A 21,409-nucleotide genomic window follows, 5' to 3' on the forward strand; every position below is an offset into this window, starting at 1 on the left:
TCTGCATTCTGAACTGAGCCTGGCGGGAGGCGGGGGGGGGGGGGGGGGGGGGGGGGGAATGGGGGGGGAGCTGCAAGCCCACCCACCCCCGGAAAATCAGCGAGTATTTGGCGCCACCTGCTGCACAAGCGGGTTTCTGCATGCGACTGACTATTTCTCAACGTGCCTGGAGGAAGAAGCTAACACCAGGGTCCCCCACCCGGCACTTAGGACATCTTGCTACCCTGAAATCCTTGCTTGTATCTAACCTGGCCCACTTAAGAAAAAAAAGATTCCTCTGACATGAGTAGACATCAGAGAGACAGTTGCCGTGGTCCTTCACCCACTTATTTTGTTCACCCCGCCCAGTCCCGGCGACAGGGATACAACAGTGCACACAGAGCTTGCTGAATCTGGGCTGCGGGGGAAAAGCCACAGCGGACGGCAGAGATCCGGGTGTTATCAGCACATACATGGTACCTGCTGAGTGCACACGGAGACATTGGATGCAGAGACAGTCACAGGGTGATCTCGGGGCTTCGATGGGCAGGGGTTGGGGCCGGGAGAAGTTGGAACAGCCAGGGAGGGAAGTGGAGAGAAGAAAGCATTTCTCAGAGGAGGGAGAGGTCTGCCGTGTCAAATGCAGGTGCAAAGCCAGGTAGGGTGAGGCCTGCATCTGACTTCCCGTGAACACGGGGATTGTCGGGACCTAGACAGCAAGGGCTTTAGTGGGGTGGTGGGGGTGGAGGGTGAGAACGCACGTGGGGCAGTGGGGTTGGGCGTGAGAACCCGCTTGGGACAGTGGGGGTGAGGGGTGAGAGCCAACTTAGGGCGGGTTCAAGAGACCCCGGGAGGACAGTGACTGGAGGTGGCAGGGTCTAGAAGATTCTTTTTGAGGATTTCTCCTATGAAGGGACCAACCAGAGAAATGGCTCACAGCTGGAGGGATACGTGAGGTCGGGAAAAGGCACTCTGAGGAAGAAACGGGTTTCAGAATGCCTTATAGCCCTGCCCATGGAGAGAAAAGAAGGGTGCGGCAGAGAGGGGCCAGTGCTGGAGTCTTGTTCTTGGGTGGGTGGGGAGGACCGGGGTCCAGGACCCAGGGCCACCACACATACAGAAGCGAGGCACCCTCAGTGGGTTTCTCTGGTGCGTGCACACCGAATCCAGCGGACCTTTGCCAGCCGACCACCGGCTGGCACTTCCATGGATGGCACCAAGGGCTGAGCGCTGACCCCGGGCCCCCGAGGGGCACATGGCCGAGTCGTAGCGCACGCCAACAGGTAGCCGGGTGCCTGCTAGAACGCACACTTCGCAGAGGGCTGACGTCTTGGTGGATTGGGCTCCCTTGTGTCCCAAGCACCTAGAATCGTACCTGTGGGCACACTGGCTCCATAGATACCTGCTAACGAATAAACACCTCCTGGAGGCAGGAGCGGGTGTAGGAGTGAATTCTCACAATCGCCCCCCTTGTATCTGCGATTTCAGTGCCCTGCCCTTGTGGTTTCATCACATCCAACGGGCCAACAGCATGCCTCTGGCAAATCAGGTTCACGGCCACGCGCCACAGCCGGGCTGCCTCCGGAGGGAATTCACCCTTTCAGTTCAAGAGCACAGCCTCGCCCCGGGCGGGCTGGCCACCGGCCCTGGTCCACTCGCCGCGCATCTCCCATCTCCAAATCCAGGTTTCACTCATCCCTCCCCCATCTCCCCGCCCCTCCTCACTCCTAGCCGAGGCCCCTTCACCGGGAAGCCATCGGGCGAGATTTGTGCAAGCTCCTGGTACCACCTGTACCTCCTCCAGCCCCTGGGTCCATACCCTCTGTCTGCCTCGGCCCCCATGGCGGCACTGCCCCCTCCTTTCCAGAATACTTTAGGTTCCAGCATGAAATCCCAGCCCCTCTCGCCTCCTCTAGGACTGCACCCTACCACAGCTTCTGCTCTTCCTGGAATCACGTTTCCCCTCTTTCCGGGACCACAATTAGCACTCACACAAGTTGTCATTTCTTCCATCTCCACCCCACCCCCCACCCCCATCTGTTGACTGTTTCTAGTTCCTGCTCCATTTTCCCTTTAAAGCCAAACTCCTTATAAGGGATCTCTATCTGTAGTCGCTGCCTCCGCTCATTCTCTCTGGAAGCCCTCCAGGCAGGCATCCCCTGCCCCCAACTCTTGTCGGTTAATGCAATCATCCAGGGTTCGGCAAGCGTTCTGTCAAAGGCCAGGTAATAAATATCTTTAGGTTTTGCAGGCCACACATCTCGGTTGTAACTCAAAAGCAGCCAAGGGCGATGTATAAACAAATGAGTGTGGCCGTGTTCCAATAAAACTTTATTGACAAAAACAAGTGGGGGGCCAGAGGGAGCCCACGGGCTGTAGCCTGACAATCCCTGCACACTCACTTTCTAGATTTCACTTGCTTGAGCTCTCAGGAGCATTTGGCACATCAGATTCCTCCTTCAGGAAGTGTGTTCTTTATGTCGGTTCCGAGATTTCAGTCACTTTTTTTTTTTTGGTCCCAGGTCTCCGTTTTCAGTCTTCTTGTGTTTTCTACCTACACGTAATCTCGGGGCTTTCAGTATCCTCCATATACTGAGGACTCCACATCTCCAGCTTAGACTCTCCTAGACGCCAGACGTGTATGTCCAGCTCCATTTGGCGCCTCCCCTTGGATGCCCAGTAGACGTCTGGACCTGACTCCAGCCTCTTCCTCCCTCCACCCCCTTTGCCTGCTCTGTGACTGGGGCTCCATCAACCAATTGCTTATAAATTCTTGTCGCTTCTCCTCTCCTCACTCCACATTCAGTTCAGCAAATTCTACCAGTTCCACGTTCGAATGGAGCCCGGAGAGCAAACGCCTCTCGCTGCTGCTACACCACCGCCGTGCCTCACTGAGATTACTCAGCCTTCTCTTGGCGGTTTCCTGCTTTCCCCATCTCAGATTCCTCCCCGCACAGCACCCACCACAGCCTTTAAAAAACCCAAGTCAGTCATGTCCGTCGTTTGCCCCAAACCCTCCACGTCTGTCTTCTCATTCCGAGCGACAGCCAGAGCCCTTGAGGGCTCTGGGTGACGCCGCCCAGCTCACTGCTGGGACCCATCTCCCACCACGCCGCCCTTCACGTGCTCCGGGACACACGGGGCTCTTTGTAAATGCCAAGCACCCACGGACCCCAGGACCTTCGCTCTTCTTTCCCTCTTTCTGGAATGTTTTTCCCCCGGAAGGACATGTGATTCTCACCCTGTTCTTCATTTTGGCTCAAGCGGCAGCTTCCCCTTAAATCCTTTCCCAATGACCCTACTTAAAATTCCAAACCTCCCCCTGGCTTGCGCTCTCTACCCCCTCCACCTGCTTCATTTACCACCATCGGCAGGTGTTACTTGTTTTGTGCACCGTTGGCCTTCTTCCCCTAAAATTTAAGCTCGGGTGGCCTCTCCGATCACCGCTTCACTCCCAGACTGAGACCCCCGCCGGGCACAAAATAACAGCTCAATAAACACGCGTCACTGCAAGACCGTAGCCGAATGGACGCACTTGCCCGGGTTTGAGCTGTGCTCACTGGCTGGTGATGTCAATACATCCTTAACGTCGGTGTTAATTCATGTGGATGTTAATACGCGTCTGGGATGCAGTTACTCAGTGTCCCCAGTTAATGTCCACAGCGGCAATGTTTTCCGGAGCACGCAGACATCTGCCGTGTGATAAATGATGTCTGTGCATCCTCACATTTCCTGCGTCTGCACATTAACTGGAGACTTCCACGCCTCGGCAGTCTGGGGGCTACTAAATGCAGCAGGCCCCGCCCCGGCTCCTCCCACTTCCCCGTGGGAGGCATACGCCGGGGCGGCAATATTTAGCTTTCCCAGCTGGCCCTCCTCGCGGACTGGAGGCCTGTCATCCGTCTTTAGAGCTTCATTAGCAAGACGCCTTTCCTCCTCCTTCCCGCCTCCTCCCCCTCACGTGGAAAGAGACTCCTGCACGGGCTGCTGTCTTAAACCGGGGCCACCTACATGAACAAGCTAGTGACCCAGGCGAGCCCCTTCCCTTTGTGGGAACTCAGTTTCTGCCAAGTAACCCACGAGGCCCCTTGGGGGTCTCACACCTGCCCACCCCACCACTGCGCTGGGCTTCTCTCTGGACTGACAAACCACCCGCTGGAAGCAGAGAGGCGCAGGATGCTGGCACGGGACGCAGGCCTCCGACGAGGCCGAGGACCCCGACCGAGAAGACACGTCATTATTATTTTGTCCACCACCTCCTCGGGTGGTTGTGTTCAGCGCCCCCTCCCTCTCCACCCCTCACAGGCTCTCCGGCAGCCTGACTGTCTGCTACCTGCTTTTTGTGTGATCTTGCCGGACCATCTAACCCGGGTCTCGGTTTCCTCATCTGTACAATGGGCTCAAACATTTATAATCTGCCAGCTTCACCGGGCGTTCAGGAGGATAAAGGAGTTCTAAAGGGCTCCGCTGAATACTGGAGACGAATTGAATTCTGTTGTAACACATGACCTCCACGGAGATCTAGAGATAATTTTAAGCAGCGATTTCTGCGTCTTAGCCCGCCGGTCCTCTACTAATTGGCCAAATCAATACCGTAATTCGGGTTGGCCAAAGACCCACTTTGAGGGGGTCTTATGCCGGCATTGGACTGGGGCGGGGGGTGTTGCCGGGAGAGGATGCAAACCGAAGCAGGGCCCGAAACGTCCTGAATCTGAGCTGGGCCCGCCCCGAGGATGCTGGAGAGCATGCCTGTAATTCTGCATCGGCCGCACACCATTTCAGTGGGTCAGGTGCGAACGGCCGAGAGAGCAGGTGTATACTTGGTGACCTCTCCCCCCTACCACCCATGGGTCACTCCCACCCCCGAGCTGGCCCTTTGACCCTCTGGAGCCCGTACCTTGTAACCCTGGATGTCTCCATTCTGGCTCTCCAGCGGCGGTGGCTCCCATGTCACGTCCAGCTGCGTGGCCGTGGCACCATGGACAGCCACGTTGCGGGGCGCTGCCGTGGGCACTGGAGGGCGTGAGAGGTCGTGAGTGAGTGGCACAAGTGGGCTTCAGAGAGGAGGAGGTGAGTCAGGGTGTTCTGGGGCCCCAGAATCCCGTATCTCCTCTAGCTGGACTCCTGGGGCTGGAAGGGCAGGTGGGGCTCACCTGCTTCCCCGACAAAGACTTCCTGGGGGGGGCTCGAGGGCCCCTCACCCACGGCATTGTACACACTCATCCGTATCTCATATCGCCGGTGTTTGTTCAGGTCTGCGGGGTGGGGGAGGGGAGAAACACGGAGAAGTCACCATCCCTGCAGGGGACAGCCTGGAGGCTGGAGGCTGTGAAGATGTACCTGTGATTCTAGTTCCTGTCTGAGGGTTCGGGAAGGAAAAGGCAAGGGGTGGGGTGGCCGGGGGACGCCGTGCCTCCCCCCCTGGGAGTCGGGACACAGGTCTATGGTTGGCTTCTTGGCCAACGGTGCACACACCAGATACTTTAGAGACTGAAAGAGACACTATTAATATTCATGCACTATTAATTAATTAATTAAAGAGACACTATTAATATTCACTGGTGTGAACCAAACTGTTCTCCCTGACACACTGGGCTACCCCCTTTCCTGTCTGTCCTGGGCACACTGGGTCACGGGTCACCCCTTCCCCCCCACGGCAGATGCTTGAAGTTCCCAGCTGCCCAGTCCCCATCAAACAGCTCTTCACACAAGGGGCTCAGCCCTCAGGGAAGGGGCTTATCTATCGGATGTGAATTCTGGGCTAAGAAACACAGTGTTTTTGCTAAGTTTGGGGGTCCTGGGGGGAGATGCCTGGACGGAAGCTGGGAGACAGGGGCAGCTGCGGGAGAGTGGGCCCCGACACCCAGGCTGGGATGAGCCACCCCTGCTGGGGGTGAGGCCACAAGGTTCTCCCACTGCTGTCCCTGGGCCCCCTGCTTCGGGTCGGTGGTGGTGTGGGGGGGAGTTCTGCCTCTTGCCTGGAATGTGGGTGTGGGGGGGTCACCCTAAGTTAACTGGCCATGAAGCCATTGGCTGATGAAGGAAGGGTAAGGACAACATAGTCTCACGCTTTGCCTCACATGGAGCACGGGGCTCCCCTGCCCAAGCTCTGGGCCTTTGATGGGAGAACCGTGCACTTCAGAAGGAGAGCGAGAGGGGTTAGCTCGGTGGGTTGAACGTCCGACTTCAGCTCACCATTCGTTGAGTTTAAGCCTTGCGTCAGACTCTGTGCTGACGGCTCAGAGCCTGGAGCCTGCTTCGGATTCTCTGCACCCCCCCTCTCTCTCTGCCCCTTCCTCGCTCATGTGCCTCTGCTCTCTCTCTCTCTCTCTTAAAAATAAATAAAAGCTAAAAAAATTTTTACTATACGTGCTGCTGAAACAAGCACATTAAAAATTTTTGAGAAGGAGAGTAAGGAACGTTCCCAGGTCCCCCCGGGGGGAAAGTGGGGACTCTGCTCGGTCTGGAGGTGGGGGTCAGCCTGAAACACAGAGCTGTGCAGGGAAGTGCCGTCCACGGGCCAAGGTGGGTGGTAGTGACCCACCATCCAAGCAGCAGACCGAGAGCTCCCCCCATGGACCTCCTGTCACCCCGCTGGTCCCCCCACGGCACACAAGACCAGAGCCATTCCCTCTGTCCTTCTGCACCCGATGGAGGACACCTCCCTGGTAACCCTCTAGCTTTTGTGTGTTTCCGGAAAGTCACACGTGCTCGGGGGGGCTCCTATTCTTCAAGGAGCCTGAGGCGGGCACACCATTCAGCCGGTGGTCAGGTGTCCTCCCCAGAGGCCCCGCTCCCCGTCCCTGTGGGAGGCGTGGGCCCCGTTCTGGAGCCGCCATGCAGGGAGACTTACTGTCCAGCTCGTACTGTGTGAGGCTGGGCCGGCTCAGGTTCCGCATGGAGTACATGGCTACGGGGTGGGAGGCGGAGGGGGCCAGAAGGAGACAGCAGACAGAGGAGGTTAGTACACACAGCCCGCTCCACAGAGAGCCCGATTAGAGGGGCGGGATGGGGAGGGGGCCAGGCAGCACACGTGCACAGAGACCAGGGGTCTCTGGGTTCCTGACGGTGGGTTAGGGGCCCCAGACAGGTGTGAGAGAGGGTGTGCACGAGGCCAGGGGACACGGGACACCGCGAGCCCCTTGGAGCCCAGCACCCCTCGGGGCAGCTCTGGGGGACCCTCCAACCCAACTCGCTCCCTTGTCTAAGGCGGGACTGCAGAACCACCGTGAGAGAGCGGTGTTGTTAGTTTCCTCCTATGAACCAGAAACCATTTTACGACCAGGAAATATGACTGTATCATCCTCAGGCATATAAAAATCACAACCACAAGCACATGTCTGCAAAAACGTTAAGAAAACAGCGCCAGCCGTTGGATCAGCTACTTCCGAGTTTTTCTAATAATATTCCTTTGCTACACGTTCGATCATTTTGTTGTCTGCTAACACTCGCTAGAAGACAAGGCACAAAAGGTTTAAGAGAATAATGGGAGAACACCTTACATGCTCCATTCCTCACCCACCTGCCTGGGGACCCAAATCCCGCCCCCCCAACCCCCCACCCCCCCCAGACTCGTCTCTCTCCTGCCCGCTCCCCTGCCCCGCCGTGAGCCGGTCACAGAGCTGCCCATGGCACATTATCTCCCATCCTTGCCCTCAATGCCATCCCGAGCCGGCCGCCTCGGCCGCAGACTCCTGCCTTCCCTCTGTGATTACATTAGCCTTTAACCGGCAACCCTGCTTCTGGTCCTCCATGGCCAGCCATCGCCCTCCTGCCACCAAAGTCACCTTCCTAACCCAAAGGGCAAGAGTTCCCAGGCTTGTGAGTCTCCCTGGGATTCACACCAGGCTCCTGGCCCTTTCCTTTCCCGCCGCCAGAGGCAGGCTGGATGCTGAGGACCCCAGGACAGAAGAGTGACCTCCCCGAGGAAACAGAGGGGGCCACACTGCTGCTTCTTGGGGTGAGCGCTGGTTCCCCTGGAATACGTGCTCCCAGGCTGTCTTGCCGACCATCTAAGACATTTATTGCCGAGTCTGTTTCTTGAGCACCAGCTCTGCAAACTCGGAGAGGGCAGGGACCTCTATCTTGTTCACTGATGTGTGCCCCCAGGGTCTGAGGGCATGCAGAAGGTGCTTAACAAATCCCCCGTGAGGAAAGGGACGAGGGTGGGGTGGGAGGAGAGGCACACACAGGAGAGGGCGGCAGGGTTTGGGTCACAGTTGAGTCCAGGAAGCTGCGAGCTTCAGCAGGGAGGGGAGTGTGCCCGCCCGTGTGTCCCCTGACCCCTGTGGATGCCACTCACAGGTAAGTTCCGCCCACTTGGCCCCTGGGTTGTTGATGCCCCGAAGTGTGAAGCCCCTCAGCCCCTCGTAGAGCAGCTCCCGGTACCGGATCCGGAAGCCCAGCAGGATGCCGTTGATCTTGTCCTCTGCTGGTGGCTGCAAGGAAGGGGGTGCGGAATGGGGGGGGGGTGGGGGCAAGGAACTCCACTCTGCTCCTCCCTCCCTCCCCCCCCATCCTGCCCCTTGTGACCACAGAGCAGAGACGGAGTCTCCACCAGGGAAAGGATCACAAGGACACCGAGCATTTTTAATTTACAAAGCAGTGAGGTGGTTTTCATCTCTGCGATACTGCCTGTGACACTGGCAGGGAAGGACTGGAGTCGCCAAGCCATTCCCATTCTCGGAGCGGGAAGGCGAGGCTCAGAGAGGGTAAGGAACTCGTCCAAGGTCACACAGCATCGTTGGGCTCTTTCACAGACTGTTCCTTGCCTAGGGTCACCCTCACATAGCACCAGCCTGCCTAGCCGGGTGGCCCCTCCACGTGCCACCTGACCAGCGTTTCCTGGGAGTCGTCTCCCTGTTCTTGTACGTGAATAAGCGTAAGAGCTCCCGCGTGCGCCCCTGCTCCACCTTTTATCATTTTTCTCCTTCGCTTTCCACTCCCATCCACAGCTGAGCTGGAGAACAGGCTCCAGGAGAAGGTGGAAGCTACTTTTTATGATCCCTCTTTTTAAAAGCCTGCTGAAATGGTTCAGCTTTTTATTAGCTCCTTAATTGCCTCCCTGGCTGCTGCTGGCACCTCCCTGCCCCCTCCACCAGGAAGGCCCGGATCTCTGTCAGCCTTGTCCTGGCTTCCAGCTGCACAAGGTCATTTTTCACTTAAGGGAGCGTCCTCTTCCAGGGAGGCCTCGGGCTGGGGAGCGGTTGGGGCCCCTTCTTGTTTCTTCAAGGGGCTTCCCATGGCGGGGACTGCAGGTGGACAGAAGTTGGGGCCTGCCCCGTCTGATCCCCCAAAGCAGAGACGGGGGTTTGCTGCTTTGGGGCCTCTGTGGGTAAGCTGCCGAGTCTAGAGCCTGGACTCTGGAGCACACGGGGGGTCCTGCGGGCACATACGACCAGCCTGGTCTCTAAGCTGTATCCTGTGGTCTTCCTCCGGCCATGGCAGGACAACAGTGCCCGCCAGAGAGCGGGAAACTGGGGGAGGAGTGGAGGAAGAGGGTTCTATGTACCTGGACAATGGGTTCCTGTTCACTGCGACAGGAGAGTGGTCCTGTCCGCGTTCAGGCTGGGCATGCATACCTGTGTTTAGCTTCTCGATCGGGAATCCCTTCACGGACAGTGACCGCATTTCACGGAGACTCTGGGGACCCTGAAGCCCCATGCACTTTTCTATTCCAGGACTGGCAGACCTAAGGGCACTAAACCTGACCCTGCCACTGACTAGCTGTGTGACCGGGGGCCATTGGTGTCGCTTCCCTGAGAACTGGGTCCTCATCTGCAGAAGGGGATTGAAGGAGCCTCCACCCGAGACGATTATCTGGAGAGGTGGCATGAGCGGCACATCTGTGCACCTGTGTATGGTGGCCCGGCCCTGCTGGGGACCGTTGCCCTTCTGGCCCCTCCCTGTCTGCTGGGCCATACCTGCCATCGGATCAGCACGGAGGTGGTGGTGTGGGGTGTCACCGAGACAATGGTGGGAGCCTCATCGGGGGCTGGGGAGAGAGACAGACAAGTGAGCTCTGGGGGCTGGAGGTTTAGGTCCCCCGGGAGGCCACAGGGACCAGATTCTTCTGCGCGTGTGGAGGGAGAGGGGCTGGAGCCCTGACCCCAGTCTGAACCCAAGAGCCCAGAGGCCCCTCCTCTTTGTCCCTGGAGCCACAGGCTCCTTACACGGCTGTCACTGAGGCCTCCCCCAAACCCCCTCCTTCACTGGGTTTCCGGGGTCGGCCATGAGCTCGGGGACATCCGAGAAGGAAAACGTTAGGATGCCTGTTGGCATGGGTGCCTGAGCCCGTGGCAAAGGTCCCTCTGGCTCAAACCTCCCTGGGACTCTGTCCAGGGAGCCAGACAAAGGGCCTCCCATCTTGGAGGCCCCTCCCCTCGGAAGGGAACACCAGTGCCCAGGAAGGGCCAGTGTGCCAAGAGAAAGAGATCCGAGTGGGGGGCACTGACCGGCCTGCAGAGTGGTCAGCGGCTCCGACTCCTCGCTGAACTCGCTGTCCCCAATGTCATTGGTCGCCTTCACTCGGAACTTGTAGGATGTGAAGGGCTTGAGTCTATGGGGGCAATCAGGTTCAGTGAACAGAGGTATCCCCTAATGCCTCACCCCACCATCCCTGAATGGGGAAAGGGGGCCAGAGGGTGCTGATCCGTTACACAGACGGGAACGTCGAGGCTCCAAGAGAAGGTCTGCTACAGCAGATGAGCAGGGCCCAGGGGTTCCGATCCCAGCCTGGGTGTGGTCTTACCGGCAGCCCCGCTTCTAAGTCATAGGTCCCTGGGGAGCTCTGTCCTCACATCGCCTACCTCATAGGCATCAAGCCGCCATGAGAGCACTGATAACCCTCCCAGCAAACTCCTCCCATGAGAAATGCCATCTCTTTCTAGAATTTAGTAAATTTAGGAAGGGTCAGGGGTCTCAAGAGTTAATCAGCGCTTCATCTCAATAAGCCCCGTTCCTCTTCCAGGCAAACGTCTTCCTTTTTGATCTACTGGGGGCGGGGAGTGAGGAGGAAAGTCTTGCTCAAAACTCTTGGTCACGTCAACCGGAATATAAAAAATACGACCCGCTGGGAATTAAACTGAAGCCGGAAGTTCGGAGCAAGCTCCACTCCCCTATTACAGACGGAGAGGGAAATGCGGTCTGGCGGGTAGGAGTCGGTAATGAAGGCTGGCAAGCGCCTGGCTAAGGGGGCTTCCAGGCTCCAGAAATAGATAATTAAGAGGCAGCCCTAACAGGGCTCCAGAGAGCAGGGAGGGAGGTTAGGATGGAGCTGGAGGCGGAATCCTGGGAGGTGCAGGCTGTGGGAGACATCATGGGGTGGGCAGGCTCCAGGCGTGCTCAGGACCCCCTCCCCCCCTGCCCCCCCCCCCACCCCCCAGGAACCACCCCGGTGCTGTCTGGGTGGGAAGGGCTGGAGCAGAGACGCTGGAGGACCCGGGCCTCACCTGTCCACCACGAAAGCAGAGGCGTTGTGGCTCACGGAGGCTGAGTGCAACGCCCACCTGCCACTGGGCAGCTCGCGGGTCTGGACAGTGTAATAGCGCACAGGGGACAGCCCGTCGCTTCCCGGCTCCCAGGACAGCAGCACGCTGCGGGCCTTCACGTCCTCCTGCTGTACCACCGGCTTACTGGGGGGCTGTGGGCGGTCTGGGAGTCGGCGGAGGAGGGTAGGAGCAGGTGAGTCAGCAGGAGGGGGTAGGGGGGGTGAGCTCTCCCAGGGAAGGGAAGGAGGTGCTCTGGGCTCAGGCCTGATGGCCACTGCTCTACCCCTCTCCATATGCACACAGGTCCCAACAGCCGGCACCCTGGCTCCTGGCCCATGACCTGTCCTCAGGCCGCGAGAGGCCTGGGTGCCTGGGAATTCACATCCCCTGAGGGCAGCCTGGTAAGCGAGGAGGTACGAACACCCAGCTCCTGTGCTCCCCGCCCGCCCAGAGCTGAGATGGGGCCTGCGCTGGCCCCGGTTGATGGGACCGAGCTGCCTGGGTGGGGCTCTGCTGTCGGCCCTGCCCCAGCTCGGCTTTCTTCTCACTGCCCAGGACCTCCTGCAGCAGTCCTCAGCCTCAGCACTCTGGCATTTGAGGCCGATGGTTCTGGGGCCTGGAGCCGTCCCATGGACTGTAGATGCCAGTCACAGCTCCCTGTTAGGTGTGACAGTGTCTCCAGACATTGCCAACGTTCCCAGGGGGGCAAAGCAGTCCCCTGTTGAGACCCACTGTCCTACTGGTTTTTCCTGGGGACACGGTCTAATGAACCACTTTCACAGGAATCTGGGTCCCAGCCTGCTTCAGGGAAACCCGACCTCAGGCGAGGCACCAGCTCAGGGCCGCAGGCCGATGAGCCCCTCCTCCCCCCAACTGGACACCACCATCTTTGTTGCGGGGAGGGGAGAGGGGAAGGAAGCTGGTCTCACCAACCCTCCCTCTGCTGAGGCAGAGCGTGAGCCTTGGAAGCCCGGACATCAGAGATTTGAGCCCACTTTCCACTCCAGGTGAGGGCAACGTGGCTCTTAACTAGCTGATCCCCAGCCGCCCGCCAGGACAGGATGGGAACGCCTGGGTTGGCTGGGACTCCCCCTTGGCTGCCCCCAGGCCGCCCTAGCCCCAGTGGGCAGTCACCTCTCTTCTCAGTGGTCACCACCAAGGCCTCGGCGGCCTCCCCCCAGCCCTTGCGGGTCTGGGCAGTGATGCGGAACAGGTAGACGGACTCTGGCTTGAGGCCGGTGGCCGTGTACTGGCGGGCGCTGGGCGCGAGCACCTCCACTGTGGCCGTGTTGGCCGTGGTGGCGTTGAGCCGGTGTGTCACCTGGTAAGCTGCAGGAAGAAAGGACATGGGCTGTGTTGGGAAGCAGGGCAGCCGTCCCCAGTGCCCCGAGATGCGGTTGTTCCTTCCTTGCCACCACGATGTCTGCACCTGGGCTACCTTGGCTGTGGTTCGTCTGCGTGAAGCCCTCTCGGTCATTCTTGTGTCCTCAGCTCCCACTTGGGGAGTGTGACTGTGGGGGACACTCTATACGGAGAGTCTGACCCCCATAACAGCTTCAGGCGAGGAAACTGATGCTTGGAGAGGGCCAGACCACCTGCTAGGAAGTGACTGAGGGGAGTTCAGGCTCATGGCTTTCCGGGCACGTGCCCTTCCTGGTCTCCACGCTGCCTTCTGAGACGCAGCATTCCTCTGGGACAGGCACCGCGGGACGCCAGGCCTGAGAGCCAAGGAAGCGGCCCGGGTCGTGCAATCCATCATTCTACAGGTGCAGGGGCTGAGGCTGTGGAGGGATCCGGCCTGCTCGAGTTCACGCAGCTGCTGACTTCAACCCTGTGAGTCTTCCCCCGCCGAGGGGCTGCGCGTGTGTGTTAGGGAAGGAATCTTGACTGCGAAATGGTGCTACAGATCTGTAGTCTCCCTCCTCTGGGCCTTAGGTCGGAAATGGCTGTGCTGAGCTGGCCAGTGCTCCCTCACCTGGCCACACTTACAAATAGCAGCTGAGGTTTACCAGATGGCTGGCGTCGTGGGGTATTTGGGGGCATAAAGCTAATGAATGGCATTTAAGGAACCTGAACCTTGACCATGCCCGCCAAATGATATTTCTTTTTTTTTCCAAAAATTTTTAATGTTTATTTATTAAAAATTTTTAAATGTTTTTATCTATGTTTGAGAGAGAAAGAGAGAGACAGAGACAGAGAGACAGAGTGTGAACAGGAGACGGGCAGAGAGAGAGGGAAACATAGAATCTGAAACACGCTCCAGGCTCTGAGCTGTCAGCACACAGCCTGACGTGGGGCTCAAACCCACGAACCATGAGATCATGACCTGAACTTAGGGTTAGTCAGACGCTTAACCAACTGAGCCACCCAGGCACCCCTTAACGTTTATTTATTTTTGAGAGAGAGAGATGGAGTACGAATGGGGGGGAGCAGAGAGAGAGAGGGGGAGACACAGAATCTGAAGCAGGCTCCAGGCTCTGAGCTGTCAGCACAGAGCCCAACGTGGGGCTCGAACTCACGGACTGTGAGATCATGACCGGAGCCAAAGTTGGATGCTTAACCGACTGAGCCACCCAGGCGCCCCAAAATATTTCTAATGGGAGAAATAAAACTCAAAATCCTTCTTGAGGAGACGTGGACACTTCCTGGGCCACTCTTCCTTTGGCCTCCTTTACACCTTCTGCCTCCTCCTTCGACCTGTAGCCGGGGCACAGGAGAGGGTATGGGCTTACCAAGAATGATGCCATTGGGGGCAGCGGGGGGCTGCCAGATCAGCCGCACGGATGTGGTCCTCACCTCTGGGAACAGGATGCCCATGGGCGGTCCAGGGACTGCAGGGCACAAAGGAGAAGCAGGTGACGGTGTAGCCGTCCAGCTCCAGTGGAACAGGTGGGCGGGGCCGCGGAGGAAGGGGACACTCAGCCCAATGAGCTTTTGTGGAGTATGTGGCTCGGAGTTCCGTGAAGGGACACAAAGATGCTACCGGTGAGGTTTCTACCCTGAAAACAGGCCTTATTTGGCAGAACTGGAAGGGACCAGGCTCCAGCTTCCTTTTTAGCTGTGTCCGGGTACATGTGCACATATACGGACACACAGGATTGCCCTCAAGACAGGGTCAGGGGGCCTGGTCCTGGGTCTGTGCTTCAGAAGATGCCACTCTGGCTTCCGTCCACCCACGGGGAGGCGGCCGTGGGGCCCACCCTGAGCCTGAGCCTGAGCCCTCCTTTTCCGGGGTCCACACAGGCCTGTTCCCCAGGTCCGCCCTCCAGACTTGCACCTCTGGACTGAGACGTGGCCAGGGGGCAGCTGTGCGGGGCTCGTGAATGGAGACTGAATGCCACGCGGCAGGGGAGAGAACGGGAAGGGGGCAGGGCAGGGGGAGGATGGTCGCGGACAGGCAACTCTTCTCGCGCTGCCTCATTCCCACAGAGAATTCCAGAAAGTCTCAGATTTCTAAACTTGAACTTGGCCTTCCAGGTCAAGCCAGGAGGATAGGACACACTGAATTTAACAGACCATTAGGTTGATTTATAACTTTGGACTGTGTGGACATATGGTGTTGGGGCTTCCTTTTGGACTCTTGTCTGGACCCCAGCAATATTTGCGGTGGGCGGTGAGAGTCTGTGTGGGGGAGAGGGGAGGGAGTGAAGGACCCGTAGGTCAGCCTTTGACGGAAAGTTCTACTGCAGGGACCAATGCCTGGAGCCGCGGTGGCATCGGTCTTTTGCAAACAGGACCAGGAGGCTTGTGCCCAGGAAATCAAGCCTATCCCTTGCACAGATCTGTACTCAAAGTGAACCCGCCCCAGGTCAAACACTAATCAAAACGGGGGCAAAGTCTCTATTCTGCTCAAGAGACTGAATCAGATCCAAACTGTCCTCGCATCACTTCTTCCTCAGGGATGCACAGTCTGGAATTAGCACCCCCTCGCGGTGAGGTTGGTGGCCCTCAGTGACCCGCCTCCCACAGGAGAAGCCATGGTTCCTTTTGGGGCCACGTGTGACTCCCCGAGGGGTGGGGCTGGGCAGGCAGGAGGAAGGGGAGCCCCCAGCCTCTCCGGGCTTGCAGGGATTGAGACTCACCGTCATCCAGCGTCCGCTCCAGGATGGGAGGGTGGCTGGGGCTGCCGTCCCCGATGCGTGTGAAGGCCAGCACCTGGACCTCGTACAGCACGTATTTGCCCAGCCCTGTGAGCTGGGCGCTGCGCGACGAGTTCCCTTCCACCAGCCAGAAGCGGGGCTGGGAGTCCGAGTCCTTCTCCTTATACATCACCTGCCAGAGCACAGGGCAGGGGCTGAGGGCCTTGCACCTGGGTCCTGCCCACCAGCACCTTCCCCAGGCCTCATCCCCAGGAGCGAGGCAGGTGGGCGTAGGGCTGGGGGCCTTGGGTTCCTTGGAATGGCTCGGCCCAGGAGGGTCACGGGATACGGTGAAGCCTGGGCTCTGGGAGAGCGGAGGACACAGAGATGCACTCGGCCACGGAGGTGGAAGAGTCTTTAGAGAACATTCAGGTTGGAAAACAGGCCCAGAGAGGGGCGTGACTGGGCTCCGGGCCACATAGCCAGCAGTGGCAGAGTGGGAACGTCAAGCCACGTCTCCCAACTTGTGGGCCAGGGCTGAACTGAAGTCTGCAGCTTTGGGAGCAGTTATAGAAGATAATGGGAACTGGGCCCAAGGGGCTGAGTGTGCCTGGGGCAGCCAGCGTGGCCCCTCGGGGACTCTGGGGGAGGGAGGGAGGGAGCTTCCCCAAGGACCTGGGCCTCCCTGGAAGCCTCCCAGTCCTGAGGGAGGAGTCCTTGGTTGCCATGCTGACCGGAGCACAGCCTCCGGGATCCCCCGTGTATCCACTGCAGAAGGCGGAGACCTGGGCCCCAGGGGTCATGAGGACAGGGCACCCTGGACGGGGCGTCCTGGGATCCAGGACTCACCTTGTAACCTAGCACGAGCCCATTGCGGTCGGCCTCGGGGATCTCATTCCAGCGCACCAGCATGCTGCTGGAGGTGGTGGCCAGTGCAGACACATTGGTGGGACCAGAGGATGGGACTGAGGGAGAGAAAGGGACCAGACAGGAGCTCACGACACAGTCGGCCCTACACGGGAAGGAAGTGTGGCAGGCAGCGCCCGAGTAGCCAATTATCCTGCAGTGATCCCTGTTGGTTCTGGAACATCACGGATGTTGCTTCTGGTTTCCCATTAGTCTCCCCAACGTTAGCTCAGGCCAGCGTGAGGATGAGACCCCACTTCCAGCCTGTGTAGCAGTGAAGCGTGAGGAGGGACCGGATGGGGAGGGATGTCCTTTAAAAGGTGTCAAAAATCGCCCCCCCGCCCCCCGCCCCAAGGGGCGAACCACATGTGGATGAATGAGGGCTGCCTGAAGGCTGGGGGTTCATAATCTGTGGGTGACCCCTTGTCTGTTTCTGGAATGTTCTGTGAGCTAATCCGACCTCCCCATCTCAGGTTCTTGCAGGCACTACCGGGTGTCAGGGTTAAAGATGAGGGCGGAGAGATGGGCACTTTGCAGGTGCAGACTGCCTGGCTCACCCACAGAGGTGGGGATTCCCCTGATTTTGGGGGCAGTGAGAAGATGCTGGGGGACACGGCAACAACAGAGAGTGTTCTGCCAGGACACGGAGCACAGACAGGAAAGTGAGCCTGGGCCTATTCTGAACAACAGCTCAGCCTTTGTGCCCTTGGAAGGCCCGGAGGGCAGAGAGACAAAGGTGGGGGTATCTCTGCTGCAGGCTGCTGGGAACAGGGGTGTGGCTGGTACCTGACTCCCGGGTCCTGCCCATCACCGTCTGGCTCCAGGGCCCGCTCCCGATGGCGTTGAAGGCCTGGACCTGCACGCGGTACTCTGTCCACTCCTCCAGGTCTTCGATGGTGTACTCGCGCTCCACGCGGTCCTGGACCACGTGGCTCAGCGTCTTGCCGTGGCCGTCTGCCCGGCTGTACTTGATCTTGTAGCCTACCGACTCGGGGTTCCCGTTGTATTCCATCTCTGGGAGAGGCTGCGGGAAGGCAGGGCGGCAGAGCTGCTGAGGCCGGGTCCACCCGGGGTGGCACTCTCTGGCTTGTTTACCCTCTTTTGGGGAGCCCTGCGGGATTATCGTGCCCACCGTCCAACCTGTCGGTGCCCATGGGAGGCGCTCTCGCTGGGTGCGGCTTGGATTGTGTGAGTCTGTGTTTCTGGCGGCTCCCCCCATCTCCCTGTCTCTCTGCTCCAAGCTCTAAGGATGCACCAGCAGCCATTCTTGCGCGCATGGGAAACTTGCTACCCCGCCAAGGGAGTCGGATGGAGAGCAGACCCACACAGGCTGCCTGTCCAACACGCTGATGAGCACAGCACCTCTGGCCTTGGCTGTCTTTATCACTTAACTCCCTCGCTTAGGCTGCCAACATGCACTTCTTTAATTGCCTATAACATGCCTGGTCTCAGCTCATGCCCGCCCTTGGAGAAGCCAGCGTGGGGGGACAGCATCTCGAGCGTGGATGGGACACCAGTTTCTGTCAAGTCCTTCCATCGGCAAACTTCAGTTTCTCCTGCTGCATTTTCAGTCTCCTCCTTCTGGTTTCAGTTTCAGCCAAGAGAAAAGACGGATTCCTTTCCTAGGCTGTGGGGCTGTGGCTGCTGGCTCAAGGTCATTTGGAGGAACTTGGGCGGTGTTGAGAAGCTGGGGAGGTGTGTGCAGGTTGGAGGGGGTGCACTGTGGTCTGCGGACTCGGCCTTCAGATTCTCTCTGGAGGTGGCAGAGCTGGGGCCCGGGTGCCCTCAGGCCCTCACCTCCCTGCCATTCTGCTTCCCCAGGGGCTCCGAAGAGCCCACGGTCCACAGGCTGCCCACATTCTGACCCACTGCCTCCCGTTCCTCGGCGTCTGCCTCACTCCCTACATTCTCACTGCCTCTTGCCAGGCCCTGCCCCTACAGACACTTAGGGAAGCCGACCAGAGACCATTAAGACAGCAATCGATGGGCCTAGAGCTCACGCTTCCTTACCTGCCAGGGAAAGGTAACGGGCCGTGCACCATTAAGAGAGTCTGGAGGTGCCTGGGGCCCCGCACGGTACAGCAATTGCCTTTTCATTCCTCCTCCAGACCCCCTGGGCATCAGACTCTATAGTCTTTTAGTGTTTGGAAACCTTAAGAAGAGCTGCAGGAGGGAGGCAGGGAGCCAGGCCGGAGGGGGGCCCAGGAAGGGAGGGGGTGGGCAAACAGTAATAGGGGCTGCACATGCTTGGGGGGGGCCTGCCCGTGGCACGCGGGGCCACTGAACTGGATGGAAAGATCGCTCTGTTCGGCGCCGGCTCCCTGGGAGGGGAATCATAATTAATAACTAATGTTGGTCCAGGACTGATGGTGCCATGAGTTCCTTTTATCTGGCGTCCACCTAAGCGAAAGGGAGTAACGGCTTTCTAGTAAATCCCACAGCATGGGGGTTTGCAAAGCTGTGCTTTGCGCAAGTGGTAAGAGGTCTCACGTGGAAATAAGACAGAGTTATGTGGCCAGGCTGGCTGGTGATGTGGGGTCAGGCAGGTTCTTCCCAGTGCTCCCTAAGGAGAGGAGCCGGGCCGTGTGGGTGCTGTTCCCCACGTTTGCTGGTCTCAGAATTCTTGTATGGTCCTAGAACCTCCTGGTTTGCTGCTCTGTGGGGGCAGCGGTCGGAAAAATGCTGTCCTGGAGGAAAGGCATCGGGGAGAAATGTCCTCTCCCGATCTCCGGAAGATGGGACGGCCGTGTGTTCAGTGGTGAGGGCTGTGGATTCTGGGGGCCAGGCTCCCCGGGTTGGGAATCTGAGCCCTGCTCTTAACTACAGGATGTGGGAGGACGTGTGTGTGGGAGGGTACTTGGGTCAGTTATTTGACTTCTCTCTGCCTCAGTTTCCTCATCTGTAAAGTAGGGGCCAGGATCACTCTGCTGTCACAAGCCCGTGGAGAGGGCTCTGGGTTTGACTTTGAGTAAAGCACTCAGAACAGTGCCCGGCAGGAGAGAAAGCCCTCAGCATGTTCGGATTATTACCTTGAGTAGGGTCACCTGGGGTAATGACCCTTCACAGGTAACCCTGACCTGTGGGGATGGTCTCCCTCACCTGCCCCTCGACCTCAGAAGCAACCCTTCACTCTCGAACTCAGTGCAGACGGGACAACTTACATTTGATCCTCAGACCCACCACTTGGGAGCTGTGTGGCCCCGGCGAGTTCCTAACCTCTCTGAGCCTCGGTTTTCTTAGCTGTGAATGTCAATAGTAATGTGTCTTTCACAGGATTACTGGGAGGATTAAACGGAAGGAAACAGGTAAAATGCTTGTCACCTGGTGACGCAGTGTTTTCTAGCTCCTTCTCACATAGGGGATTTGTTCATTTGGCTAAGACTGATGATTGGGCACCTTACCAGATACTAGGTGCAAAGAAAAGAGAAGGGGGCTCTGGGTATTCTGGTGGACACCCCCCGCCCCACCTTTGATGTGACCTAGGGGCAATGACTTTTGCAGGATGACAAGGACCAAGGAGTCATCTCATCCCCACTGCACTTGGGGGAGCCTCACCATCCAGCGGAGCCACAGGCTGGTCTCACTGGCCGTGCGCAGGGTCACGTTGGCAGGCGCCATGTCAGGGGGTGCCTGGAGGGTCTGGATCTTTCTAGAAGGCTGGCTGGGTGGGCTAGTGCCCACGATGTTCACCTGGCGCATTCGGAAGCTGCGGTGGGGGGGTGGGGAGTGAGCCAGATGATGAGAGCAGGACCTCAGGGCCAAAGCCCGTCCCGGTCTGGGCAGTTTCCGCCCCTGCTCCCCTCCCCCAATGCCGCGTCCTGCCCTGGTACCTGTAGTAGGTGAAGGGGTTGAGCTCGGGCACCTCCATGGACCGGGCGTCGGGCTCGTTGGTGAGCTGGTGAACCAGCAGCCACTCTTCTCCCTCCCCAACCACGCCTACCTGGAAAAGGAAGACACTCTTAGACCTGCCCAGCCTGTGGGGCTGGGATGTTCGGTGCCCCGCTTTCTAAGAGGTCAAGCCCTGCCTGCAGAAGGTCTGGAGGGGCGCCAAGCGGGGTCACCATCTTTCCAGGCCCTTAAACATGACTTCAGGTGTGACCCCCCCCCCCCCCAAGCCGTCTTGCATCAGAATAAGGTGAAATGCTTACTAGAAACCCCCCACGCCAACAGCCTGGCCCTGGACCCAGCCCATCAGAATCCCTTGGGCTGTTACCCAGGAATCTGTGTGTTTAACGAGCTCACCAGGTGATTCTGCTGTGCACCCTAAAACCCCAGCTAACTGAGAATCAGAATTTTCTGGGGGTGCAGCGCAGGTGCTGGAGCTTATAATTGCGGCCCGGGGGCAGCCAGAGCGGAGACTCAACCACTTACGGTTATGTGTGTGTATGGCGGTCAGGGGAAATGGGGGTGGTACGGGGGACTGTGGGCACTTCTGGTGTGTTGGGCCGTCTGACAGTGGCATATGGAGATTCACCTGATGTAAATACGCGTATGAGTGGCACTCAAGAGCACGGGCGGGCCCAAGGCCAGGGAGCCGGCTGCCCGGGCTGCAGGTTCCCCCACGGCAGGTTTTACCTGGGCCTCTACCAGCCAGCGGGAGATGGAGGTTTTGCCATCATAGCCTGGCCTGAACTGCAAGGTCACGGAGCGGGGGCCGATGTTGGAAATGCCCAGGTTGGTGGGGGCCCCTGGGAGTTCTGGAAAACAGGGAAGGCAAGGAGATCAGGTGAGGAGAAGGTCCTTCCACACGGAACGGGAGGAAGGGGCGGGGGTGGGAGGGCAGGGGAGGGGCCGTGTGCCACCCTTTCTCTAGAAACCTCCTAGGAAGAGCAGGGCTGAGGCTGCAGCTCTCCAACAGCCTTCTTCCTGCATTGCAGGCTCTGTGTCCAGACCAGGGGCCTGACACAGCGTTGGGGGCTGGGAGGGTCTCTCAGGGCCACGGGGCCATGGGGAGGC

General features: G+C 58.7%; 1 protein-coding gene across 2 annotated transcripts in view; it reads right to left on the reverse strand.

Moving 5' to 3' along the window:
* SDK2 (sidekick cell adhesion molecule 2) overlaps window positions 1–21,409 on the reverse strand; it is a 265,473-nt gene that overhangs the window by 30,980 nt on the left and 213,084 nt on the right. The window contains exons 22-36 of one of the 2 annotated variants that reach the window (XM_086687932.1): window positions 21,029–21,150; window positions 20,284–20,393; window positions 20,009–20,159; window positions 17,240–17,477; window positions 16,397–16,512; window positions 15,551–15,740; window positions 14,201–14,299; window positions 12,603–12,797; window positions 11,430–11,631; window positions 10,434–10,537; window positions 9,903–9,973; window positions 8,282–8,417; window positions 6,833–6,889; window positions 5,133–5,234; window positions 4,877–4,992 (exon numbers count right to left, since the gene is read on the reverse strand). In XM_086687932.1, the coding sequence (XP_086544058.1) occupies window positions 4,877–4,992; window positions 5,133–5,234; window positions 6,833–6,889; window positions 8,282–8,417; window positions 9,903–9,973; window positions 10,434–10,537; window positions 11,430–11,631; window positions 12,603–12,797; window positions 14,201–14,299; window positions 15,551–15,740; window positions 16,397–16,512; window positions 17,240–17,477; window positions 20,009–20,159; window positions 20,284–20,393; window positions 21,029–21,150 (2,009 nt within the window). The remainder of the gene's footprint in view (window positions 1–4,876; window positions 4,993–5,132; window positions 5,235–6,832; window positions 6,890–8,281; window positions 8,418–9,902; window positions 9,974–10,433; window positions 10,538–11,429; window positions 11,632–12,602; window positions 12,798–14,200; window positions 14,300–15,550; window positions 15,741–16,396; window positions 16,513–17,239; window positions 17,478–20,008; window positions 20,160–20,283; window positions 20,394–21,028; window positions 21,151–21,409) is intronic. The other variant, XM_086687933.1, reaches the window with a different exon arrangement.

Source organism: Puma concolor, chromosome E1 (genome assembly GCF_028749965.1).
Source record: "Puma concolor isolate L17-30 chromosome E1, mPumCon1.1.hap2, whole genome shotgun sequence".
NCBI classification, from domain to species: Eukaryota; Metazoa; Chordata; class Mammalia; order Carnivora; family Felidae; genus Puma; species Puma concolor.